The sequence below is a fragment of the Acanthopagrus latus genome, chromosome 2 (assembly GCF_904848185.1).
Source record: "Acanthopagrus latus isolate v.2019 chromosome 2, fAcaLat1.1, whole genome shotgun sequence".
Lineage (NCBI taxonomy): Eukaryota > Metazoa > Chordata > Actinopteri > Spariformes > Sparidae > Acanthopagrus > Acanthopagrus latus.
Genome location: NC_051040.1, coordinates 24,302,284 through 24,330,056, shown reverse-complemented (window position 1 = coordinate 24,330,056; position 27,773 = coordinate 24,302,284). Strand labels below are relative to the sequence as shown.

Genomic DNA, 27,773 nt, shown 5'->3' with positions numbered 1-27,773 from the left:
TGTTCTTGTCTGGATGTCTGGACATGACTGCAGAGAGATGAAGCATGCAGGAAGATTCCTCTCCAGCTGTACTGTGAGAGAGGACGTACGATGTTATGTCGGTGAGAACTTGTGTGACTGGCACCGTGGAGTTTTTAACACCTGAAACCGTCCTATACAAGTCTGTATGTATGTATGGTGAGTCTATACATGTTTTTTTTGTTGTTGTTGTTTTTCTTTCATGACTGTACAACAATACAGCCTTCTGAAGGATAGTGCAGGTCACAGATTCATTTGTGGTGACATTTACTGTAAGGTGGCACAATCCATGCTTTAAAGAGGTTCACCTTCTTTTTATAAAAATAAAAGTAAATACATAAATAAGATACATTTTTAACATCATTTTAGAAACAGAGCTCACCTTTTGTCAGCTCAGCGCAACAGAAGTCCGTGTGGATTGTGAATTATCTGCGGATCATTTTTCAATGCTTTGCCTTAGACACAGAAAGCATTCACTGGGCACATCTCTCAGATTTCATGAACTCATTTCTTACTCAAACTCGATCAACACCAAATCTTTATTTTAGTTTACGTATAAAATGGCTAAGTTTACATTCAAACCTGTGTCTGTCATTGTGAAACATATTACAGTCTGCTGCGTGGATGCTCCATCGTGGTAACATTTCCTTTGCTATACTGAGTGATTTCCATTTATTCATTTAATCATTTTTTTGTAACACACCACTGATGCTATCTTTACTGTAAGTAACAGGCTTTGTCTCACAGAGTGTCGTGCACCCGTGACAAAAGCAGTACAAACCTGACCTCCAAAACCTGTGACTGAAAAAATATTCCGATTTGACTGCTGGGTGCTTATTTTTCAGTCCTTGATGACGAAACTGAGAATGTTTAGTAATTGCTTCTTCTGATTCACTGTTTCCCTCCAGTCACAGAGAGGTTTACAGCCCATCCCAGGATGGTATCATCTTTCTTTCCACATGTTATTCTTCATTGCTCAACCCCATGGAGGAACTGTGTTCCCCACGCCGGTGGAATGTTTTCTGACCATCACTCACTACACACACACAGCTGTGTAGTTGTGATTGTGCACTTTGTGCACGGTCACGGCGGTGTGGTCACAGTGTGTTATGAGTTTTTGCACAGACTGTCAGAAGCACACGCATATTTGCGCTTCAGTTTATTGTGGTAATACTGCATGTACTGTACAGATCCTGTGTATATTTGATCTTATCTAATACTCTTGATATTTTTCTAACCTCTTAGCTGATTTCATTGTAAAGTGACGCTCATAGCGGAAGGCAAAGGAAGAGATTTATTGTACAGGGAGACCTGTTTACTGTGCATGTGACAATTAATGCTTTGACCTCCTGATCAGACGTCCCTCTCGGAGACATCGTGTTTCAGCGGGAGATTGCAGCACCTCCTTAATTTCAAACACGTCTTTGACAGGAACAGAATCCTCACTATAACCGGAGAAGCAATTTAGTTCGCCTCAAACGACAAACAGCCTCGTTTACACACCACATCCTCTGAAACATCTCTAAATCTGTATTCATTCTCAGCTCTTCGGCGTACAGACGCCTGCGCCTTAAACAGTCACGCCACCAGCCCCTTCACGCTGCAGCCTGCTGAGCCTTCTGAGCCAAGTAGCCAGATGAGCCCGACCGGACAAGAAATTCATTGGAACCATTCACAGAAAGCCACCCACTTGCATCTTCCCAGACACAGCAGACCACAGTCTGACCCCCCCACTGGGGGAACACTGGCATGGATGCTCCCTGACCCCACTTCCTGGGGAAAGATCAGGCAACTAGACTCTCACAGAGAAGAGGACACAAGGTGCAATGTGGATGAAAACTGGTGGCCAAACGGAGACTGGGCTGCCTAGCACGATCGTGTTTCTGTATCTGCAGCTGTTCACTGTACCAGTTGTGAATACATGTGGGGTTTTGTAATGCATTACTGCAACTGCATTAGTTTCTAACTGAACAGATGAAATAAAGGATCTACACAACTGCAGCAGATACAAGAAAACAGCCTGACTGAGATCCTGGTGCAGAAAGTGCAGTAACACATCTCATATGTTGTAGTCAACCCCCTCTGAAAACACTGTGAATATTTGATGGTTGCTGACATACTTCATGAGCTTTTTCACACACTGAACTGTGTCAGAACTGTGTTTTTATGGGATTTGTATGCATAGCCCCATATATCCATGCAGTCACATACAGGAGGTTGTGACTGGACCAGTCACTGAGCTTGGTTAAATATATTACCACACTCTAATGTTACAGTAAAACAACACATTTCCTTTTGTGTGTTTAACACGTGCGTAAACTGTTCATAAAGGCTGCTTGCATCACACTCCGATTGGTCGTCTCACTGCTTCCTCGATCGAATGTTTCCTCAGTTTATCATTTTATCTCGCAGCTCATGAGTTTATACATCTGCAAGATATGACAATGGCTGTGGCTCAACGTCTTGCTATCGGAAGGCCACCGGTTCAATTCAGTTCAATTGTATGTATGTCAAACTGTCCTTGGGCAAGATTCTGATCCCCAAACTGCTCCTGGTGTGCTGGTCAGCACCTTGCACTGCAGCCACTGCCAATCAGTGCATGAATGTCAGTATGAATTACTGTAAGGCACTTTGGACAAAAAGCATCCGCTTAACTGTCATTGTAAATTTCTGCAAACGTCTACAGAGGCGATTATAAGATGGCGAAAAATGCACATTCCACCATGTCCATGTCCACCATGGAGATCTTGATTCACATTTCTGTTCAGAATTGTGACGAAAACACAGCAGTAAAAATGCACAGTCGCACGTTTTGACTTTGAAAAAGTTTTAAAGTTGAAAGGAAACAGAGTGAACCAGCAGCCCCCCTGCTCTCCCTCACAGGCTGCGCACTGCACCAGGTGGTGCACATCAAAGTGCAGCTCTGCCCCCATGTGGCTCAAACCAGTAACCAGCCGGTCTCCCATCAAACCGTGTCTTGCTGGTCTCCCATGATGAGGAGACGGGTTTGCTGTTTTAGTCCAATCAGCATCCGCTTTGTGGTTTTTATGTACGCTCGGTTATTATCACGCTTTTTTGTTTCCCTCCTGGTAATGTGAAAATCCTCTTTAACCAACTTCACGTGATTAAACTTGAGTAACTGATTTTTTTATTTTTTTTTATTTTTTAATATTTAAATGTTGATGATTAAACCAAAGGAGCATAATGAGGTCACAGTGTCACATCTTCGACAGATAGCGCCTTCATTATCCCGTCACAGCGCACAATTATCGCACGCTGTTCAACTGTATTATCACGACTCTGGGCCATAGTGAGATGATGCGCGTCTCTGCACTGCACAATGCCGACGGAACCTTTTTTTTCTTTCTTTCTTTTTTTTCTTTTTTGCGCAAGAGCCTTGGTATGATGGCGCCGCGTATGTGTTTTACGCAGCGGCAGAACAGGTTTGGTGACTTGGAAGAATTTACCCAGCTTTAAGGTTCATACATACGTGTGTATATGTGTGTGTGTGTGTGTGTGAGTGAGAGAGAGGGGGTAGATAAGAAGGCAGCGAGGAGAGTGGTTGACTTTGTTACTCCGCCCGGAAAAAAAAAAAGTGGTGGGAGGGTGGGTGCCGAGATGAAATGTTTGAGGGCAGCAGCGAGTCAGGACGCGTCTTTGGAGAGACAAGGTGGTGGAGAGGACTCGTTGTGATTCCATGTGTTTTTTTTCCTGCTCTCTCTCCTCTCTTAAAAAAAAGGGATCAACACACCTGTCGGCCCGGTTTTCCAGCCACTTGTGCGTCGGCGGAGGAGTCTCAGCGAGGTTTGAGCTGACTCCCGGTCTCTTTCGGTCATCGGACAAGCCTGCCGTCCATCCAATGTGCGTAAAGGGGCTCCGTTTCCTCACCGTCCTGTGTGGACTCGCAGCTTCAGGTGAGAATCCCCCCCACCCACCCACCCTCACCCCGGTGTGGTGGTGCGGGTGGTTGTACCGAGTGTGAAGGGACGGTTTTTGAGCAAACGAGCGTGTGTTGTTCACTTTATTTTGTGCGCCTGGTATCTGACTGTCAAGTGTGATTTATCCAAATGTACGTTTTGAATTTTGATTTCTGCTGCCAGCTACAGTGTTTTGAGGACTCTGTTTCCAATGCTATGATCCAGTAAACAGGCTATATTTCTAATAACACACCAAACGGAGTGTCCTTCACAGTAGAAAGCCAGCCAGCGTATACTTGGCCACGTTTGGAAACGTCTGGGTTTGCCAAAAACTTTACGTCGACGGGATGTTTTTTCCCCCCCACTACATAACAAGACTGCTGAAGACATCACGGGATGGCCCTTTAGAGACGCTCCTCACAATCGACACTCAAACTCAAAGAGTGAACCCTGATCCTCTTCCCATTAGTGAACGCTCCGCAGGGACCCCTAACCTCCATCCCTGAGCGGCCCGTCGTGCGTCATCGGGAAGTGGAGAACTTGGCACGGTGGCACCGGGAGAGTCGCTCGGAGAATTCCTGCAAAAGCTATAAAACAGTCACAACTCCTGGCAGTGTAATCACTGTACAGTGTTTACCGGCGTCCAACCCGTGGCCTCATTGTGTTCTGGCTTTTTAATGCAGCCCCCACAGTTTCCTGCCCTTTTATTTTTTGTAAAGCGCATCCGCGCTTAGAAGCGGGTCCACCTGCTTCCCGTACAAGGAGTTCCCAGGTCAGCATGTGTCGTTTCGATCATAACATGTCACACACACACACACACACACACACACATATGCACGCACGCACGCACACACACGAGAAAAAAAACAAAACAAACAGGCAGCATCTGATTGTTTTGCAGCGGCTCACATCCAGACGCTCTAACTGAATGGCTTAATGGAAAACGTTTTAATATCACAAATTGGCGTATCAGTGGCAATTCACTCAGGTTGTTTAACCTTGAAGTAATCTACATCCATCCTGCATAAGTGGATTATATTGATTGAACGTGTCCAGTCCAGTGCCAAAGCACCATGCAGGGGATTCACTGTAGTGGCAAGCTGCTTATGTTTACAAGGAGCATGTGCCTGCAGATCAGTCATAACACAGTCACAGGCTGACAGAGCAGGAGGGTGACTAAATATACTGCGTGGATGTGGAGGCACAGATAATCAAATGACAGCGTGCGGGGACGAGGGAGAGCGTGCTGGAAGTGATTACGGCTCAGCAGCATCTTGGGTTCCTCATGCTGTAATCACTGCCGCCGCCTTTGGCTTCATTGTGCTGGCAAACAAAAACGGCACGCCGTGATGAGACATGCCAGCAGACGCGTCGCGTCTTCATGACACATGTGTGGCGTAAAAAATGCAATTATGCAGGCGAAACAGTTCAGATTCGTTCCTCTTCCCCCCCTTCCCTTCAGGTGCACGCGATGACTTAAAAAACGGCGCACATTTACCCATCAGCCCTCCACTGTTTTGACATGCGTTGGGCTGATCAAAGACAGTTTAGCATTCGCATGCAGACTTGCCTCTGAGAGCCCGGGTGTAAGCAGATATGTTATAGACCAAAGAGAATAATCCCCCACTCCTCCTGCTACTCCAGACATAATCGCAGCAAGTGATGCAGCTGTAAAAAAAAAAAAGAAGCCTTCATCGCTCACTCAAAGATAAATGCATCCCCTCTGTGTATTCTTCTGAAGTGTGTTCTTTAAAAGCAACACAACAAATCATGATTTGTGTCAAGATGCTTTTGGGAGCAATGTTTTTTCGCTTTTCACGACACCGGAGTGGAATCGCTTTTTCCGAGAACAGACGTGATTATTGCCAGATTTGCGAGGTGTGTTGGATGCTTCGGATCCTCTCAGAGGTGGAGGCGCAGCCTGGGCTGCCAGGCCCGTCAGAACGAGAGCAGAACATCTGGTCAACACACAAAATATGTATTGCGCCATGTTTTCTGCATAGTTTTCAGTTCCTTATCTTCTTCTTCTTCTTCTTCTTTTTTTTTTGTCATGCATCACCTTAAAATGTCTTCTCTTGAAACCAGGCTTTGTGCGTGCCCTGCGTTATCCATTCGCCAGATTCGGACAGTTTAATTCAACACAACATTTTTAGTGCTAGCTATGAAGGCTGTCACCCAGTAAGTCCTATGGCACCCGTTAAAGGCCTATTTTAAGCCATTTTAAAACCTAAGGCGTTGTTTAAGACACCTCCTATATCCTGTGCGTTTTCTGAAAGACTTGACAGAATTGTCAGCGTCCACTAAAACCTTTATTTCTCTGCCCTGAGCAGAGGCTTTGGCTGTGATTGGACGAATCACAGTGCATTTCTTTAGTCACATGTCTTGAGAGTGATGACATCATCCAAAAACAAACACGCAGATGTCCCATCTGGTCTCAATGGGTTAAACTGGAGTCCCAACAAAACTCTTGGGACGAATGCCAATCTACGGGCACAAGTTAAGATAAGATGTCTCTTTACTGATCCCCCCACATAGAAGAATTTAAAAAAGATATCAACATATCAGCCAGTAGGCACATATAAGAAAAAGCTTTCACATGGCGGATATAGGCAAACACACTGATATTTATGTGATAAGCCCGCATCAACCTATAATATTAGCTAACTAATATTTCAGTCGGGCTCTACTTCCAACTCGATTTTTGCAAGACAAGGTCACAAGATGAAGGAGCCACTTTATTTGGTAATGTGCTTAACTGGCGCAAATGTGCAATTCAAATGACCTAAAAACAATAGAGGATGCAGTTGACATGGGACCCCGTGGCTCCTGACTGTCTGGGGTCCTGGGGAATAATTGCCAGAAAGAGAGACGCATTCTTTTAAAAAAAAATGTGAATGAACTCAAAGATAGCCGGTTGGTGGTGTGGGCTCACAGCTGCGTGGTTCGGTGCGTCTCCTCCACGGCCTCGTGTTGCTCTCACGTTTCGAGCTGAGACATACCGAAAGGAAAAAAGTGACGCGTGAACAGACTTTCCTGGCCTCAGTGCTGCAAAGTCAGACTGACACGCTCTGCCTTGTTCTTCAGTGTTCTGCACTGGAACATCATGTGGAGCTTAGATTCAAACATGCCCACCCACCCTGTTTCTGACCACTTGGATTCAAACTGCAAGGGAACACACTGAACACAAACTGAAACAACTTTAACAATGAGTAGCAGATTTCTCCAGTTACTGCTTTTTTTTTCTCGAGCAGACACAGACAGACGGCTAGAAGTCTTTCCCAGACATTGTTTGGATCCCCTGCTGCCTCTCTCTTTCTTGATTTTGCAGATCTGCTTGGATTCCCTTTTGTCTTCCTCGAACATTTCCTGCTCCTTTAGCAGAGGGCCGAAATGCTCGTTGGCTGACGTGCGGCAACCTGTCCCGACTTACAGGTTTTCAGTGACATATGCACAAACGCGGCCCACCAGATGCTCATTTGCTTGTTTGGGCTTCAGTTTAAGTCTTGTGAGTCAGTCTTTAGACTAGGTGCGCAGGCTCTTGTACTGTTAGTCTAACTGGAACAATACAGCTGTATCTCCGCCACGGCTTCACTAATCTCACCACAATAATAGGTCAGTGTAATGATGCATTGCTGTGGTTTTTTGCCTAGTGTTGACACACCTAGGCGGATGTTTGGCCTTTGTGTCGGGTTTGTTGGGATTGCCCGGGGCTGCGTCGTGTTGACAGTGAGGCGATCATAATGCGAGAAGAACACACCAGTCCCCAGCAGAGTGGGCTCAGGACGCATCTGTGAAGTGTTTGAGTGTGAAGGCACGGCCCCCCCCCCCCCCCCCGCGTGATGTTTAAACCACAGGGCTGCGCTCGGCTCCAAGTGTAAACAGGGACTGTGAGCGCGTTTCTTGCTGAATCGAAAGCAGTTGTTTCTGCAGGTTCATCTGAGGCTCGAGTGTTTGCACGCGCACACACACACACACACACGCTCGGCGTTCATCTGGATGTGTGCAAACGCAAAGCGCTGCATGTTTGTTGGCAAGGGTTTTCTCCGTCGAGAGACTCTGCTGGCTGGCCGCTGGTTCTCAAAACTGTTTAGAGTTAGGGTAAACATGTGGATCTTCCGACTAAAGCAGCCCCTCCAGTAGGCTTATGGCATATGGAATACATTTTCTTTTTTTTTTTTTCTTTTTCCACTGAATATCAGCAGTTCTTCCCGTCCAGTATTTGAAACCGCTCCCTTTGGCTGGAGCCGATCCCAGCTCATGTTGGGCTGGTTTCAGATAATGGATGGATGGATGGATTGCTCAGCAGTTCTGTATGAGTCATCTGATCAGAAGGAAGCCTGGAATTTTATTAGCAGCTACCTTGTGAAATATTTGTGGTTAAATAATGAGGAGTCATGATGACAGAATGCCAGGAAGTCACTCTGTCTCAGCCTCCCTCCCTTCGTTTGCTGTTTGACTTCCATTCGCCTTTTGTCATTGAAAACACCGAACTTGTAATGAAAATGATCTCTGTATTCAGAGAGCAGTGGAGGCAGCTACTTATCCGGTTTTGCTCTGTAATTACCTCACACGGCACTCTGCAATTGAAATGACTGAGCGTAAGCTGAGGAGAGAAGGTGTGGGGCAGGAGGGTGGAGCAGGTGAGGGACAATTCATTTCCATTACAACCAATGTGACTGACGTACATTACGAGTGCTTTTCTGGTTTTTCGGTGCGAGTCCAGGCCAGCTCTGGCACACTTGGAAAGAATTATATCATCGCTTACACACAGTAGCGACACGGGGAAACAATAGACGCTGAGATAAGCAGCCTTTTAGCTCTTAATTCGGCTAAAGCTCCAAAAAAAACAGGAGATCCTACATCCTCCAAAATACAATTAAATAGGATGTCTCGATAGATTGTCCATTCCTGGAACATACTGAGAGTTTTCATCTCCAGGTGTGCAACGCAGGCCCAATGTTTCTCAAATTCAAAAATGCTGTCAGGATTATTTTCACATACATGTACTCTATACACGTATGTGTACCAACTGCCACGGACAATTACGGGAAGAAGCTGAAATGCTAAGACCCGCTGTAGCAGTAGCATAAGTGGAGGAGAGTTACAAGGTCAGCGACTGATTCAATCTGTAATGTTTGCATCAGTGCTCATTAACCGCCAAAAGTGGCTGGTTGTGCTAGACTGTCCACGCGGACATGGTGTTTCTTTTTTGGCCATTGGTACACATTCAAATGAAAATGGAGCTTTTGGAGGAATAAAGACTTTCTGAAACAGTGGCGCAGACCCCCCTCGTTCGCTTCGTCATTGGGCCTTATCGTTGCTGCATCACTGGCCAACGTTAACTTGTGTTTGAGTTTGCACATTAATGTAATGGATGTTATATCGCCTTTGTTCAGAAAGATGCAAACAAACGTTCATAACACAGAGATGGAAAATAGAGAGAAAAAAAAAACACTGCTGACAACATTTTTTTTATGAAAATAGCATCAGGTTGAATTTTGTGCAGAGCCGTCACGTTTCCCTGATTCCTATAATTTTTTGTAAATAAGCAACCAACTACAGAGTAGCCTTTACGCTCTGTTTCCACTCTAAATGCTTAGTTATCGGAAAGTTGCAGGTTCTTCTCTCCCCTGGTCTGCGTGTCAAAGTATCGGGCGAGATACTGAACCCCAAACTGCTCCTGATGTGCTGGTCGGCACCTCGCATGTGTGTGAATGTGTGTATGAATTACTGTAAGCGGCTTTGCACAAAAGCGTCAGCTAAATGCCCCTAAATGTAAATGCAGGAGCCAACAAAATATGGTGAGGGTTGTAGTTACACACAGCGCAGGTGAAATGTCAGTCTTTAAGCAACCCGTGTTAGAAGCTGAACTGATGAAAATAAAACAGTATCAGTTCTGTCAGAGGCAGAATGGTACGGTAGGTTTCGCAACAAGTGAATGCTGTTTGAGTGAAATCCGTGGTGTGCCCCTTAAAGACGGCAAAGCAAAGAGCGGAGGTCTTTACCTCCTCCGCAGCGTGCTCTCTGATCTGTGTACACAGTGTATTGTCAGCTGCTGACTTATTCATCTGCTCAGGAGCAGAGGTGGAAGTCACAGTGGGGCTGGATTCACTCTGACTCACACCTCCGCAGGCCACTTAACATACGGCCAGTCCGGCCTCGTAGTAAAATATGTGAAACTGATGACATGTTTTGAGGGTCGGATCGTCCCTCCAACAGAAGCCTGTGGGTGTGTTGAATCGAAGTGTACACGGCCCCCCTCCCCCCCAAGGAGTTTGTAATCCCGTGGAGAAGTTGTTGAGTCAGCTGCGGGGTGGGAGTGGAAGAGGTTTGATGGATTAAACTCTTATCCTCGCTCAGCCACTGCACGTTTCCTCTGGACACCACCGCCTGATGAATTACAATTGGCCCGGAGGAAGCAGGAGAGGGGGGAAAGAGGGAGAGGAAGAAAGAGTTAGAAGCAGAGACTGATGTGTGGTCTGTGTTTACGCTGACCTTTCGAGTGTATCCAAACACATTTTTGTGGTTTCTTCAACAGTTTGGTTGCAGTTCCCGACTCTTTTGGATTGCAGTCAGAATACGATCGCGAAGAAACGCCTGCTTGTTCTCTCTGAAAACAAAGAGTGATTTCCCATAAATCAAGTTAACAAAAGCTTTTGAGATTTGCTGATCCAAACTACCGGTGTCTGGTACATCTCCGGTCTATTACAGTGTAAACTTCAGCTCGAGAGCGAGGGGTAGTCACCACGGAGTGAAAGGAAACAGTGCCACCTGCAGAAAATCAAACAGAGGGTCCGATTGTTGACTGATTGATTGACAAGGGCCCGGTGCCAAGCGTGTGTCTGAATGAAGTGTTGTGGAAAGAGAAAGAGAGGCAGTACTCAGTCTGGTATGTGCAAGTGTTTACTTTAATCATACACTATGGCCCCAAGAATGTCGATGCCTAAATATCACACCTATATGTGGTAGTTGCATGTGTCATTTCTAAAAAAAAACATGTGCACAGATCTCCCTGTTGAAGAGTCCTCACGCGTCTCTGCAGGAACACAATGAACCTCGACAGAGGCTGCTTACAGCTGAACGGCATTCTGATTGTGGCTGTACCTCGGGGGCATAGCCAGCGTATTGTTATCGGAAAGTGACATCAGTGTGTGAATGTATGCATGTATGAATTTACTGTAAGTTGCTTTGGACAGGAGTGCCCTTCTAAATGCCAAAAAAATGTAAATGCTTGACTGCAGTAACAACACAACTACTTTCTTGCAGAAATAGCCGGAGTATTTCCTTTATCAAATACCTGAAATTCTATTTATTTAACATGAGATAACATAGAAAACGATTTTTGCTCAAGTTCAAAAACTACTAGAAGGTTAGAAGACCATCTTGATGATGAACGATAAGTCTACAACTATGCACGGCGTCGACCAGTGGTTTTGACACCCGTCCGGTTGAATGTCATCATCAGTGTCCACTGCAAACTCTGGCCACTGATGTTGGCCTGGCTCACAGTCTGCACTCGAGCTCATCCCAGTGATTGGCAGGGTTGAGGTCAGGGCTCTGTGTAGGCGGGTCGAGTTCTTCTACAGCAGACGGGGTGTCCATTTCTTTGTCAGACTATCTTTGTGGCATTGCCATGTTGAAACAGGAAAAGACCTTCCCCAAGCTGTTGCTACAAGCACATTTGTTCACCGTGTTATGCCGTAGCGTGAATATTTCCTTTAACTGGAACGAAGGGGCCCGATCCATGAAAACAAATCCAGAACAAATGTACAAAAAAAAAAAAAACATGTGGAAGCATAGCTTCGGACGAATGTTTGCTTATTTTGGCACAACCGCATGTTCGTGACTGTGGAGTGGAATGAAGGGAAATGTACAGCGCCACTACACACACTTGTGTCCATTTCAGGGGTTACCTCCCACCCCACCACTCAACACCCACCCGCTCCCTCAACTCTGCCTCCTCCTCCGCCTCCTCTGCGAAAACACTGTTACCTGAACCTGCTATTCCCAGCCCTCAGCCCGGCCCTGCATGAAAGATAGGCCTTGTTAAAAAAAAAAAAAAAGAAAAGAAAAGAAAAAGAAAACTAACCTGGGCTTGTGAAACCTCTCACAAAGAGCAGAAGAGGGCTCTTTGTAATCCACTGAGGTCCTTGTGTGTTTGGTCCCGTCCTAAGTGTTTCCTCCAAAACCGGCGCAACAGAGAATCGGGTTTCCTCCGGTGGTCCCTTTGTCTCGGAGCCATAATGAAGAGAGGAAAGGCACAAACACACACCGTCTAGGAAATAATGTAATGGAACCAATTTCCTGATTCAGAGGGTCGTGCCAGCTGCTTGATTTCTCCTGCAGTGTTTCCTCCTCTCTTGTAAAGTGCGAGAAGACTTTACATCTTCAGGGCAAATGGAAATACCAGGTCCACAGTGTACGCCGTGAAGGAAACACCTCTTAAACAGGGATCGGTTCTGTTTCCAGATACTATCTGATCATGGAAATTATCATACTACAAAACCTGTAAAAGAAGCAAGAGCTGCGTTCCCTCTGCTTTCACTTTGCAGCTTCTAAATCCACATATGTATGAGCACCTGCATCAAAACAGGCCCTCAAGGCGACAGGAAAACTCTGACGAAGATTTTCGATTGTGCAATAAGGCAGATATTCTGTTCGCTCCGTCGATTGTTTCTGAGCTAGTCAAAGAAAAAATACTTAGAATACCAGGGGATGTTTGCTCAGCAGTTATGACTCAAGTTCGGTACGCCGAGCATGCCTCTCAGCAGTGTGAAAAACGCCCTGGAAAGGCCTGAAAAACAAAAAGCAATTTTGGAAAAGGTATCTGGGAGTAATGCACTCGGATGAGGCGGTTTCTGTTTGTTTGCCTGCGAGCTAAATTATATTTCTGAAAAGATTCAAAAAAGTTTTAGTGCGGCACAGAGTCGGGTCACGGTCCATGAGGGAAGAAATACATTTCTCATGCACAACATGTTAGAGGATTGTAGTTCAGCCTTGACAGTTGGACGTGTGCTACACCAACTGCCTGAACAGCAATTCAACACTCAAAGCTCACAACTGTAACCTCTGTGAAGCTTTGGATGTCACATGTGAACAGGTCCAGTGGTAACAAGGTGACAGTATGTTTGGGTATGAAAGGGGCGCCGTTCACAAGATTGGGGTGATGTTCGCCACCAAACGATATCACATCAAGGGGTTCTGGAAAACTGACTGACTGAAGTCTACTTTGTCTGAATTAAAGGACTGTTTCACGACCGACAATGAATTTCATGTGACAACCCACCACTGTAAACTGTAGCCATTACGTATCCTGCGAGGATGCACACTCGAGAGATTCAGGCTTGTCCTGCTTTAATTATTAATTCACCTGACCATCACAGGAAAAGCCCGATCTGTTACCTTTGTCGGCACCAATGTTTGGCAAAAGTTATCTTCTGACGTGAGCGATCCACAGATGCAGCCTTAAACCGTCTGAGGCACTTGCAGACTCAGTGGAGGCCCGCTTATTTCCACCAGGTTTGATACTCAGGATCAAAATCTGGATGATTAGCCTACGTCAGTGGGATCACAATCCCATGTGCAGGACAGGTCTACAGTGAGACAGAGGCGAATGAGAGAGCTTCTGTATATGAGAATGAATAAGAGGATTTATCCGCAGCAGAGCAGATGGTTTATTGTAATCGGACCAACACCGTTCTACATGGCGGGGACAATATTGTTTTTGAATTAGCTATCTGAATGCTGGCATTGTCCCGGAGCGGCCGACGGCGCATCTGAGCAACAGAAAACACTCCGGCCCCTGAGGCTAGCATTGGCTGGCACGCTCGGACAGATTCAAACTCTGAACAGGGGCGTGTGGACTCAGTCTTCCCAGCCATTTCCTCTTCCAGACTCGTGTGGCCTTCTGGAATTGTTTCTTTTGAACTGGAAAGCATTAGCACAAGTTTTCGGCGACATGTTAGTCTCCACATCTGTCAATCAACTGACAACAGTGAAAATGTATGTGAACAGGACAAACCATTATGATGAGGTGATAACTATATCCCGCAACCCTAATCTACAGCGGGTGTAAAATTGCAACAAAGTAATGAAACCCAAGTACAACATATGGTAACACAACGGTTAATGGACAGATTATGTCGTAACAGTACAACAAACACGCTTGCTAACTGTTATAAATTAGAAGCTTGTGGTTAATTAGAAAGTTATCTAGCTAACTAAGAGTGCAACAAATCGTGACTTTCTCATCCTCAGACTTATCCCATATTTCCTACTTGTTCACCACTATTTTACCAAGGCCTTCACGCCCACTGAGAATGATTTTAAGCAACATTATGTGACCGTGGTGTTTTATGTTTTATCTCAAAATAACAACTTAGTGTCTTGTAACATGGTGAACATGGTGAACCATCGCTTGTTTCTTCACTAACTTCAGTGAGATGGGAGGTGTAATGGGTTTTGTTTGTCGCTAGCACCCAATTGGTCTGGACCTGACATTTGTATTTACGACGGCGGTGTCACACTCAGAACCTGTGGGGGGCACCAAGTCACACAAATTGGCAGTTTCTGCATGATTTACTTGCAACTTCCTGCCTACGCTGGAACTCTGGAACTATTTCAGTTGGCACAGCTCTTAAAATGTTGGTAGTGGGTAAACTCTTAACCTGAGTCACAAATTACGTTCGAACTAGGCTAATGTTTGAACTGGTTGAACCCAGTGCAAACGGTCAAGTCTAAATACGGCAAACACACTTTTTAACTGAGTGACCTCTGCCTGCCCTTTCCTCTGCACCGATACATCGTGTGGCAAAGTGCATCCTGGCAATGTGAGACTAAATACACAGTGGAGGTCACACTCTGACACCGGGTGAAATAATATACGAGCAGGTCAAACACTACTTGATGTTTTCTTGGACTCTTCTGAGTTTTTTTTTTTTTTTTTTAATACAATCTTGGGACAGCTGCCAAGCCAAGCAAAGCTAATCACACTTGAGTGGGCTTGGTTTGATTATTTTACAGCAGATGAAAGTATTTGTCCTCTCTGGGCTTCAGTCAGGGCCACAGGACTGGCGTACTTTGTAACAGGTAGTGTTGACAGGTACAATAAAGTGCATTAAAGGTTCAGCAAGTTCACTTCATTATGATATATTGGACATATTGGCAGATACAGTAGCCTAATGCCAGCGCCGTTACATTTAATGGAGAATGTGTGTGTGTGTGCCAACAGCCCCCTCCCACCGAGAGACGCCCAACCTGACGCACACACACACACACACACAAATACACACACACGGTAGGCGCATGCGTGACAAAGGAGGATGATATTTTTCTAACAGCTTTTCCTGTTGCTGTGAATGTTCATAAATAGAAACATCTGCAGTATACATTGACAGATACACACAGGCACACACGCTCTCCATGTCTCCATGTGGTCACGTGAGATAAAGCACTGACCTTTGGGGAAATCCTACGTCTTTTATTGGTGCCACAGTGGTTTTACGTTCAAGCAACATGGCAGTAAGGTGTCAGCAGCACGCCTCACACGAAAACTCTACTTTAGCATTTTTAATTACCAGTGAAACGTATTAGATCACCTTCACACGTCTCACAGCATTTGAACGACTTTAATGAGGGACAAAAGGGGAGCAGAGGCCCTAATATGAAAGCTGACATTTCTTTTTTGTCTTTATATTACCTGAAATTTGACTTTCTTCTTTTGGTTTTTTTTTCCTCTTGTCCTGACTCTACAGTACTCTCACACTCAGCATAGAGACAAGCCTGACCAAAAACACGAGAAGCGTTTAACAGCCACTGAATACTTTGCAGGAATATGAATGAATCTACTCCTATAGCACGATTATGAACTTGCAGTTCATAATAAGATTTATTTTTGGATGACTTGTGCAGTCAGAGAGAGTTAAACCTGTAATTGCTTTGTCCCGCGTGAGCTGTTCTGCAGACTGTGCGATATAACTGCATGCCGTGCGACGTTTGCAACATAATTAGGACAAATCTCTATATTTCCCCCTCCCGACGTAAGGGTACATAACGCCATCCTAATAAGCCATGAAAGCTCTCCCTCTCAGTCTCTGGACACTGGGTGTGGTCGCACAGGCTGGGCAGGATGTTCAGACATAAACAAGTGAGCGACCCAGACCGGGCAGAGGCGTGCCGGCGTGGAAGAATGGACAGACAAACAGCCACGCAAACAAACAGTGCATCTTATCACCTCCGTACAGACTGCAATTATGCAGGAGAATGCATTTTTCATCGCGGTGCTATCCCCTCCACACATCGCTCGGCCTTTCATCTTCTCGATCATCTTGCTCGTCGCCCTCCCGTTTCTGCCTGTTTATCTCCCCTCTCTAAATGAGTTAAATTCTGCGCCTCCTAATGTCCTCAATCATGTAATGGCATGAGTCCTCCTCAGGAATTAGTGAATGCTAATGACCGATTAAATAGTGATCATGTACTTTTCGCCGCAGGGACAAATTAGTACTGTAATTGAGGCGCCGTACATAGCCCTAACTGTTCAGTCATTCTGTTGATATCCATTTTGCCGTCAAAAAGGCCTAATTAACCTTAATTCTTAATCAGCTCAGCCCGCGTCAAAAGGGCGGCGTAGCTGAAAGCGCTTGCCTTTTTCTGTTGTTGAAAGGAGATTAGTGACGCTTATTTAAATTCACGTACTGTCAACAGATTGGTTAAAGGAGGAAATTTGAAATGAGGTCTTATGGCCTGGAGGACCTGCTTTCTCTCTTGATGCATTCAGCGTGATGAATCATTTTCTGCACGAGCTTTTAAACAATTTGGTGGAGGGGGAGAGCGCTATACTGCTCTGCTAATCCTCCATGTGCTCTACGTTCCCTGAAATATGCAGAAATAGAGGGGGTTTAACTTTGGATACCGATTTGATGAGTAATGGGTAATGTTATTACTGGGATTTAGCACTTACCATGTAGCATCTAGCTTAAATGTGAACACATTTTGTGTTTCTCAAAGCCTGAGAAGATGTCCTTAAATGTTGTGTTTTGTTTACAATAAAGAAACCACTAACTATTGATATTTAAAGATCCTATTTGTAAGATAGTTGATCACTGAGTTTCCTTCTAAACTCATCAAATGCTGACACTTTTGGCTGGAAGATCGGGCTGGCAACAAACACCAAGTGTCAGTATTTGGCAAGTTGGGAGCGAGATTCAACAAAATCGGACCCTAAGGTAGACTTTTTTTAACCATTTTTCTCCCGACAAATGACCCAAACCAATTGATCAGTCATCAAAACAGTTGCAGATTAGTTTAATAGTTAGACAACTGATCGACTGATCACTGCAGCTCTTGCCTCCGTGACAACGTGCTCACAGTAACAACGTTAATAAGTGGATGTTTGCTGGTATATATACATCAGTTTGCTGGTTGGTTGGTTTGTCAGCGTACGCAGAGTACACCAAGAGTGTTGGTGAGAACAGACACTCTGTTTAACGTTGCAGGACAGGGTGCTTTTCAGCGTTTTTGTTAATTGACGATCTTTTAATCTTGATGAAAAAAAAAAAAAATCAAGCTTTGCCATTCCAAGCTATGTGAAGGCCAGAAAGAAAGAACCATGTATTTGAGTTTCAAATGAGGCACTTGGTGCTTGTCAATGGGAGTGGCAGTCACTCCCGTGACACTTGCAGTTGAATATAAAACACATTCAGCTCCTCCTCCTCTCTCGCTTTGTTAACCCTCACAGTGAATATGGAATATGAGACCATTAACTGGTGGCTCGGACGCTCTGGAGATTTTACACAGACACACACACAAAGACACGCAGGCACGCACACACACACCTGCAGCTGAGCAAAGGAGGGAGCCATTACTGGCTGTTCTGATCCAGCCAGCACTGATGTTATCTGCCTAATGAATATCCTAAACACAGGCGGTTTAATCCACTAACTTCAGTGGTTCCACCGCTAGGTCGATGAGGAAGAGAGAGAAAGGTTACCGAGGAGGCTTGTTCCATTTGAAGTCCACCCATCAAACCACTATTATTCTGTAGTAGAAAAGAATAAACATCTTATTTTTCTCTACACAAGCAGAAATATCTACCGGTGGGGTAAGATTTGTTGCATCGCAACCAATTTGTCTTAACATCTTTCTTGACTTATCCAGCAAGCTATTGATGTAAGCTGTGGCTCCTGCCTTATTTACAAGGTAATGATGCGGAAAAACACCCAAACAAGCTCACACGGCAATCGGAACTGCAATGACATACGTTTGTATCATTCAATAAAAATGTATTTTTAAGGTCTGGAAAGAGGAGCCAATGATTTGCAAAGATGGACGTGCCTGGCGGCGTGTAGCAGCCTGGCCTGTACCGCTCACTCCTCCCAGATTTCATCGGGCTCATTTAAAACACATTAGGCTGTTCGAGCACTGTCAGGGCCCGGTGATGAGAGAGAAGCCTGTCTGTTTAATGCTGTGTGGGGGCCGTCTGGTCGCCGCACTCTCTCATCCCAGCCCGCAGGAAACTCTCTCCAGCCTGATAAGGAACAGAACGTGCTGCTTGAGGAGCCAAGCCCCTGCTGACATTTTCCCACCTCACTGTGGCCTTAATGCCCACCGTATTTATAATGGCTCAATTTGCCTTCGTGGACTTTTCTTACTTCTTTGCCGGGAGCCTTATATCGCCATTCGACGCAGGGCACACCCACCTCAACTCACTTAACCTACATTTGAAATAGCGGAATAGTTAATAAATTTGAGGGTTTCACACCCTTTGAAATCTTTATGATATAATTCATACCCATTACTGCGAAACTGCTGCAAGGATCATGCAATCTTTTTTTTGATTATCGACAGCGAGGTGTTCCATCTCATCTATTTTGTAGCAGACTAACAGAATATCCCCGATGCTAACTGAATGCATCGACAAAAGCTGGTCGTCTAATATTTATAACTGGCGATCCCTCGAGCTGCAGTCATCTGACAGATTGAAGCGTCTCTGATTGTCGGAGCTCTCGTCAAGTGTTTGTTCTGCTGCCTCCTCCTATGTGTGAGTGGGCTAATGACGTTAAGACAAGTCTACCCCGAGCTCGCCGTGGCTGCTAGCTCTGCAGACAGTCTGCTGCGTGCCTGGGAATAGACTTTAATAAGGCGAGACGTGGCTCCTGATATTAGGATATATAGAGCCCTCTCTATAAATAGACCAGGTGATTTGGGCTAGACAGCCTGCACGTAAACTTCCACAGGGACTCATACACACAGTATACACGCTGCTTTAGAATAAGGCTGGATCGACTCTGATAAGAAGGACTGACGTGAGGGAGGGAGGGAGACGTGATCGGCTGGTTCCTGGTGAAATGTTGACGAGCTGCCAGACAGAAACTCAGCATAAAGCATGTCTGTGTGTGGGGCATGTACTGTATGTGTGTGTGTGTGTCTGTGCAGTGTGTGTCAGCGCTAGCTCCATTCCGGGGAGCGCCATCCATCATCGCGTGGAAGAACCAAATCGTTGCCAATATCCCCCTCCGCTCTTCCAGTCCATTCATTTTCCATCTAATAGGTCTACCAAGTACAGTAGAGATTGATATAGTCCACATCCGTAAAATATAGAGCAGACCGTCCATTTCAGCCCCGCCTGAGCTGCAGTGGGGGAGCTGAAGTGGCTATCATTCATTCAGTGTCACAGATTTGGCCCCCTGATCTGAAATCAGGTTGGACTGTCACGGGTGGCATTAAACAGATGTTTGAGCTTGCTTTGCCGATCGCAGAGCTAATCTCGTACATTCGGCATATGGACCATTATGTGGGATTTCAGTATGTATTTCACGCGGCTACGGTGACAACTTGGAGTTAGTGATTTTTCTTGCAGCAGCACTGCGTAGGCAGAGGCAGGGTCGCCGGGTACACTGCATGCGCTCACCAGGCAGGAATTTACGGACGAGGCCGAATTCATATCGCGGATGTTGTATTTCTGTGTATGAATATGTATTTTTCTCTCGCCAGCCATTATATCTATGATTAGATCTGCTCTGTGCGCCCTGCGTTCCTCTTTTTGAAGTAAACTCTGCTGTCTGCTTGTTGCAGGCATGCTGCAGGTGAGTGGGATGCGTATATACACACACGGTAATGTGGAGGCTGTCAACGGGACGGATGTCCGTCTGAAGTGCACATTTGAGAGTTCCGCTCCCATCAACCCCAGCTCAGTCGTCATCTCCTGGAGCTTCAGACCCCTCAAGCCAGGCCGAGAAGAGTCGGTGAGTGTGTGTGTGTGTGTCTATGTTTGCATGAAAATGAGATCAAACCTTAAACCTCCCTCATTGTGTCAGGGAGCATCCACCCCCTCAGCCAACCGAGAGAGGAGTCGGTGAGTCATCGTCAGGCTCCCTGCAGAGCGTCCAAGACAGCCTGCGTGTGTCTTATGTGTGTGTGTGTGTGTGTGTGCGGTTTGAGAATAGAAAGAAAAAGAAGCAGCAGGTCTGGGTTTGTGTCTTGTCTTTATTTTCGCTGAGAGAAGGAAATTGCTTCCTTCCCCAGACTCAGTGTGGTATGACTCTCTGTCTGGAGTAATCCAACCAGATCTATCCATCTAATTCCTTTCTTAGGTGTTCCACTACCAGCAGAAACCATATCCCCCCGTCGATGGCATTTTCAGAAAGCGTGTCAGTTGGGCTGGCGATATCATGGGCCGTGACGCCTCCATCATACTTCAGCAGGTCAAGTTCACTTACAACGGCACTTACATCTGCCAGGTCAAGAATCCGCCGGATGTCCATGGCGCAGTTGGGGAGATTCGACTCCGTGTGGTCACCACAGGTCTGCAGTTTTCATTTGTATCTCCGAAAAAAAAACAAAAAAAAAAACAAAAAAAAAAACACTTTTCAGAAGTCATAATATCAACATAATATCAAATCTAGCTGAAAAGCCAAATGAATAAGGCAAAGGAACAAGAAGCGAAGTCTCGATTTTAGACTGAAATTATATTATATCACTAAGTTTATTTTGAAAGGCTGCAGATGTTCAACCCATGTTGAATTTCTGAAATGTCAATGGAAATATTCAAATGAGTTTAACATCCTTCAAATAAAGCTGTGACTGCACAGGCAGAGCTCATGCTACGACATTCAAAAGACAGACTACGACATGTATTAACTGGATATCTTACTGTAGCTTTCTGTGAGATCCAGCCCATCAGGTCTATTGACCAGAGATACCAATACTACCAATACCAATACCAATACAATAATTTTATATGCAGATCTATTTAAACCTACTACAAGGAGTTTTTAACCAGTTATAAAACAGTCCCAAATTAATATTGTTTTTCCGCTGGCACTTTTGGCCACGCTGAGTCCGTTAAGTTTTCATATTGCTTGAGTTTCAGTTGCGCTGTCGCTGTAAAACAATGCACACGCTAGATCAACATCTCCACCACAGGCAGCAGAGGTGCTCCCACCGCTTTTGTCCACAGGGGCGGCCAGAATCAACCAAAAACGAATGTTGCTTGAAGCAACTGTAAACACACGGCATGTCCAACAAGATGAAGAGTCTAAATGCTAGTTTCAGCACGGTAACGTGCTCTGAATGTGAATGGTAACATGCTTGGACTCAGCAGATATGAAGCTTACCACCTTCACCATCTTAGATTAGCGCGTTAGCATGCACTTAACATGAAGTGCTGGTGAGCCAGATGGGAGGCTCATTAGCTTTGCAAGTAATAATTATAAATCGAAATATCAAACAAATTGAGATTCTCACCCAATCATGGTGTCACAGGTAAAGTCAGGTGATCAAAAGTAGGATGCATTCTTCAGGGACCATTTAGATTGTAAAAAATGATGTGACATTTCATTTCACTCATAACTGCATATTTAAACCTCGTGGTGGTGTCTAAAAATTAAAATATGCTGTTCTTCTCACCAACAGCCTCTTTCTCCGAGCTTCTCTATCTGGCGTTTGCCGTCCTGGGCGGGATACTCATCGTGGTCTTCCTCCTCGTCGTCATTTGGTCGTGCAGGCGCTGCAAGAGGAGGCGACAGGGACAGCTGGAGGAGAACGTGGAGGCTCCCCGCAAAGAGAGAAAAGACCCCACCGCGTGGTAAGACCAAGAGACGGACAGAGGGAGAGGAAGAGGGGGATAGAGAGAGGAACAGAGGAATCGCACACTTTCTCTCCTCTCTCGCTCTCCGTCTGACTCTGGGGATCGGGGCATGTGGCGCTGCCCTCTTGGGGCCTGGGGCTTTCTTTCCTACTGGAGACTTCACTTCCACCTTCCCCCTTCAACCACAGTCTTTGGATCCCAGATGTGGACCAGTTGATGGGCAGCTGTTATTAACCCGAGATAAATTAAGAATGTACCTTTGTGTAGAGCGCTGTTAAATACAGAACATTAGACAGGCTGCTGTGTATCTTTTATATCACCATGTGCCTTTCATTTCTGGAGACAAACGACTGTGTTATCGGTTCATCTTTTCCCGTTCAGCTAAATGGGCTTCCAAACACATTTCCTGTTTAGAGTAAATGTTTTGATGATGTAGTAGTAGAACAATGGTGTATTCATGCTGTTGACTTCCTTACTAATACATGTCATACCCCAAGAGTACAAATCACGAGTTTGAGATATTATTTCAGCTAACAATAGAAGCTGTGGAACAAAGTTTAAAAAGCTTCCTTTGAAATTTCGTTGTAATGACCAGATGATGGGACGCAGGACTTTCACTCGGTGGTGGTGTGTATCACCTGACTGACCCACTTCACTGTGCTGCACCTGAATCCACATGGAGGACGCTGTTGTACATTTTCTGTTTTGTTTCACTACTGATGTTACATTGCTGTGTTTTTTTCTGAGATTCTGTGGTGTTATTATCCTGACGCTGAGACTCCTGCAGAAATAATCAAGGTGCTATTAAATAATCACATTCTGATGGAGCGCACTTGTTCGAAACAGACATTTCATGCAGTACTTTTGGAAACATTTCACCAGCACACGGACGCAATATCAATCCAAAAGTGGCACTTTTTTTTTTTTTACCAGTACGCTCTGAGATTGTCTGTTTTGAACAATGAGCTGTTCTGTCAAAAGCATCTTCTCTCTGGGCACGTGGGACTTCTTTGTTTCTCTCCTGGGTTTTCAGATCTCTCTGTAATAGGCGCTATAATGGTTGTTGTCAAAACTGTGTTGCGATAACGGACTGCGTGGACCAGGCTTTATAAACGCCAAGCCTCTCAAGGAAATGTTGAGACCTTTGATGTCATCTCGGTCGATCAGATGTAGCCGGACTGACTTCAAACTGAATCTCCCCATTGAAAAACTTGGCGAAGGAAGGAAATTCTTTACCCCAATCGGATGCAGATATGTAATCGTAGATTCTGATTTGACCGTAGCTCTCACTTTGGGACGACTTAACCCTGAGTGACGCTAATCCTTTGTCCCTGCTACTGTGTTTGTGTTGTCGGCTCGTCCTTCCCCTGTCCCCATTGTGTGTGACTTATGCACATGCATGTTCATTGATAATTAATGAATGTGTCATGCATGAATTCATACCCTGGTGTGTGTGTGTGTGTGTGTGTGTGTGTGCCATGTTGTTCTTTCCTCCCCCCTGTTGCATGTCTCCCTGTCCCCTCTGTGTGTAATGTGTGTGTCTCAGCCACCCGTCGAGGGCCGTCCACCTCTACCTATCAGAGACGTCCATAGAGATTGACAGTTCAGACGGCATGATCTCAGAGGCCAGCACCAAAGACCCGAGCTCCTCAGAGGACGAGGGCCCGAGCTCGGACGACGACGACGGGGGCGATGACTCCGACTGATTAGGTGGGGACAGACACAGAGACAGAAACGCCGATGTGAAAGCCAGCCAGGAAGCCTGCTGGAGGGATGCCCAGGTGGCACCCATGGATGGCGGCTCATGGTTCTGCCGGGTGGTGACTAGATGAAGAGAGCGCCGCTGTGGGAAAAAAAAAGTGCACGTTGCTCGAGATTGGAAGGAAAGGGGGAAGAAAGCTTTGAGAGATGAAAGATTAGAGATCGCTTTTTAATTTATTAGAGACAAAGCTCTTGAGGAACAAAAGGATATAGTATAGTTTTGAGAAATATTCATAGGAGGAAAGGATTGCTAGATCCAACTTCTGGAGTGAGAGGCACTGTAATCCTGAAGCTGGCCTGCCGACTGTCAACGAGGGGAAAAAGGATCAATCTGTTGTTTCATGGATCTTATTAAATGTGGGAGGTCAATACCACAATCAGTGACTATATGCAACTGAAGGTAGTCAAAATGAGGAAGTTGTTTGCTGCCATCATGAGCCATATTAAAGGTTCCATTACTGGGGAAAGTGATGATTCAACAAAGCAGGTCTTGGTGCCATATATAATAACTACTGTGAAAGTATTAAAGCGCTGAATCCATGGAGAATTGCACACAGTCCGCATTCAAGAACTGTGCCTTCAAACGAGCCGTCCTGACTGCATAGAGACTGTGACTGTGTGCCCCGAGCACGGCCATGTTTGCAAAAACACTAGCAAAGCTGATGCAGAAACACAGTGGGCGGCCCCTGCTCAGGCCTGTGAGAGCTGACCAGTCAGAGCAGACTGGGCTTTTTGGGAGGCTGGCCTTAAAGGGACAGAAACTAGAGACCGATTATCTAGTTGACAGCTAAAAGAAAAGTATGAATGGGAAATGAGCATCATATGGGACCTTTAAAACTATTCTATTTTTGAGGTTGCTTTACTTTTGGAAGAAATTCTCTGGGTACGTTAATTTACAAATTCAAGTAGAATCTTTCATATTTCAGTTTTGTAATTCAAAGTAATTGGGGACAAGGTGAGTCTAGAAGTTCAGTTTACCCATACCATCACGGTGCCTGCAAGGGGCCGAGCACTCCACTCCTCCACCTGGAGGGCTGCAATTAATTACATTAGAAAAGCACAAATGTCATGCTGATGTCATTAAGTGTGGAGGCCAAATACTCGATCACTTCGCAAGAAAACTGCATGCCCGTACCTGTGCTGCCTGTTGTGTGGGAGCGCACAGTCAGATCTGAAAACCCTTTGATGGCAAAACGTCCTTGAGATCCTTTTATCTCCATGTGTCTCTGAATGCATCACGTCTACTAACAAATTATTGTTCTTACCCGTCTTTCTTCTTTTTTTGTGATCGGATTTTCTACCTGTGATGTAATACTGAGAAATATGACTATAGATTTTTATTTTTTTTTCTATTTTTTTAAGTAGATACTGCCAGAAGTATTTTACCACATTGTTTAAAATGTCACTGTGTGTAATTTGTTATAGAGCTTTTATATATATATGTATAAAAAAAGATGTTCTAATAAAAATGTAATCTTTTACCACTCTGTGTCACGTGTATTTCACCACACATAGGAGATCTGGACAGACACTGATTGGCCCATGAAGCAAATAATCACACACGACTTGGCAAGATTTGATAGACCTTATTTATTATGTAAGAGAGGAATCTTGTTATCTGCCATTTATTATGCATCATTATCTTTAATGCACTACCTCCAGTTGTGTGCTTATGGTGTGTCTGTCTGCCGAGCTCTTCACTTGTTTACCTGTGAGCATTGCTGCAGTGAATCGTTTAATCTGTTGCAGGTCCAATGTGTTTATGCCTCCCTCTGACTTGAGTCTGCGTTTGCTTGTTTGTTGGATGAGGCTGTTCATGACTACGAATATCTTACTCTATATGTTTGTGTCCGTGTGTGTGCTTGGGCCAATTTGTGCGCATTGATCAAAGTCTATCCCTGTGGGGATCGGCTTTAGTTACTGACTGACAGACCTTAAGCGTGTGTGTGTGTGTGTGTGTGTGTGTGTGTGTTGTTCTGGAGCAGAGCGAGGTTGACTAACATTTAAAAAGAGGGATGGGGAGGGTGGGAGTGGGAGTGTGTTTATCTTCACTAAATAATTACATTTTGTTGAGTAGAAAGGCCACCATGTTGAACTGATAAAACAACAGTGGAGTCTCCAGATAATCTCGTTTGTATCACCAACGCTTCTGTTAATTACTCTCGCAGAGCTCAGACGTTGGCCCTAGAAATAATTCTGCTACTTCAGCAATCAACTGTGGGTTTGGGAATGAACATGTTCTGACTTTATTAGCCATTACTAGTGTTTGTAAATGTTTATGTTATGTAATACACTTTTTTTTTATAGATGTAATGTGAACAGAGATTTTCTTAGTGCAGCATATTTTTGCAGTCATCATAGAAAAAGCAGATATGCCATTTTTCTGCGGTGGCAGCATCCTGAATAGAGCAGAGTGCAATGCGACACATTGAGCCCTGACTGTTTCCCTGACTGTTACCATGCTATCATCACTGCCGTCGCTCTTGTACAAGACGGCATCTGCGTTCAGCAAGTTCATGCCCGTTATCTGGTGGTTGCCAAAAGTTGTTATGTAGGAAGGTAATGTTGAGGATGAGAAAAGAAATTCTCAGACAGATACTGGCTGCTGTTCACAACCAATCCGTCTCCTCCTGACGCAGATTTTGGGGCTTCGTCGAATAGAAAAAGAATGTACTAAATCTTAAACATCTCTGCTTGAAGAATTGTCCAATACTAGTCCAGTTTTTTTGTGTCGACATCTGTTTGTGTCAACAGGATCATAGCATGTATGTGAACCAGACTTATGGGAGAGGTGTTCTCAACCATTCCTTGTCCGTGACTCATTTGATAACCAGTTCTCTACCACACTATGTACTCTACTGTGACACACATCACTCATTCCCGTAATGAGTGTGTGGGCTTTGTTTGATAAAGGAAGGCGAACATTGTGTGGCAGTCTTGACCAGAAAGGAAATAAGGTCTTTGTTTCTCCCCTGCTTTATTTCTGTCTTGCTTCATCGCCCTCTCTCTTCAATCTGCATTCCACACCTCAGGACGGGTTGTACCTGGCACAGTCATGTTGAGAGGCACTAAATTCCTTCACAAGCACTCTCTCGTGTGGGCACACACACACACACACACACACACACACACACACACATACACAAACATGGGTTTGGCTCAAGAGGCGATGGAAAGAGAAAACAAATCAGCTCACTGGTGTTTAACTACGAGACTGAATGTCGCAGTGTGACGGAGTTTTCCACTTGTTCCCTCCACACTTACGGGCAGCCATATAGGCACTCAAACACTTCAGTTAATCCATTCACCCTAAAGGTGGAGTCAGCTTTATTTGCCTCGGTTGGTGTGTTGTGTAGAGCAGGGCCTCCCACAGCCATTGAGGCTTGCAATTAATGCTGTCATACTTGCTTGTGACGGCCCTGAGAAAAGTTTCCCTGTATGTGATACCTTTAAAATGCACTGGGCGTATTGGAGCGCATCAGATACAACTTTTCATCAACCATTCAGTGAAGGGAGGGCACATAAACTGATGAATAGGCCAAAAGACGCTCACATTTTTTGGCTGAAGGATAATGGTTACATACACCGTCTGGCCCCAACACTTTAAACCACCTTTATTCGTCCCATCCAGTGTTGACAACAGAAGAACAGGTCTCTTGTTGACCAGAGTCGCCAGAAAGCCAGCGAGTGGGGTGAGCCCTCATTGTGACCGAGATGATTTCGGCTGAAACTGAGACCACGCTACTGTAACCGGACAGAGAGTCACTGTATTCGCACACAATACATGACACAATGTAATGGTGTGCGTGTGAACGTAAGTAAGAGCTCTAAGACTTTATCTTCCGAAAAGAGGGTGGGAACAACTCCAGCAGGATTATATAGTATAGTTAACGTGATACAACGCTGTGGAACGCAGAGGTAGCGAACGCTCCCAGGTAAGTGAAGTCGTGTAACTCAGCATCTATTCAAGAGAGGAAGCAGTGTCCCTGCCC

General features: G+C 45.1%; 1 protein-coding gene across 4 annotated transcripts; it reads left to right on the top strand.

The window, feature by feature from the left end:
* Window positions 1-80: 80 nt before the first annotated feature.
* On the top strand, window positions 81-25,252 carry LOC119010484 (myelin protein zero-like protein 2). Of its 4 annotated transcripts, none has more exons than XM_037082640.1 (6): window positions 81-101; window positions 3,758-3,932; window positions 20,007-20,176; window positions 20,525-20,735; window positions 21,846-22,017; window positions 23,567-25,252. In XM_037082640.1, the coding sequence occupies exons 1-6, from the start codon at window positions 96-98 to the stop codon at window positions 23,724-23,726; spliced, it is 894 nt and encodes a 297-aa protein (XP_036938535.1). In that variant the 5' UTR covers window positions 81-95; the 3' UTR covers window positions 23,727-25,252. The 4 variants fall into 4 exon arrangements, with proteins under 4 accessions (XP_036938535.1, XP_036938543.1, XP_036938550.1 ...); XM_037082648.1 differs by lacking the exon at window positions 81-101 and adding an exon at window positions 3,327-3,461 and having other exon boundaries at window positions 23,567-25,251; XM_037082655.1 differs by lacking the exon at window positions 81-101 and adding an exon at window positions 3,481-3,496 and having other exon boundaries at window positions 23,567-25,251.
* Window positions 25,253-27,773: the final 2,521 nt, after the last annotated feature.

What these genes read in the sequence shown, in the direction of transcription:
- LOC119010484 (XM_037082630.1), top strand. Translation starts at nt 3,716, where the DNA reads ATGTGTTTTTTTTCCTGCTCTCTCTCCTCTCTTAAAAAAAAGGGATCA. An exon ending in AGCCAGGCCGAGAAGAGTCG is followed by an intron (nt 20,177 to 20,524) that starts GTGAGTGTGTGT and finishes TTCCTTTCTTAG; the next exon opens with GTGTTCCACTACCAGCAGAA. An exon ending in AGAAAAGACCCCACCGCGTG is followed by an intron (nt 22,018 to 23,566) that starts GTAAGACCAAGA and finishes TGTGTGTCTCAG; the next exon opens with CCACCCGTCGAGGGCCGTCC.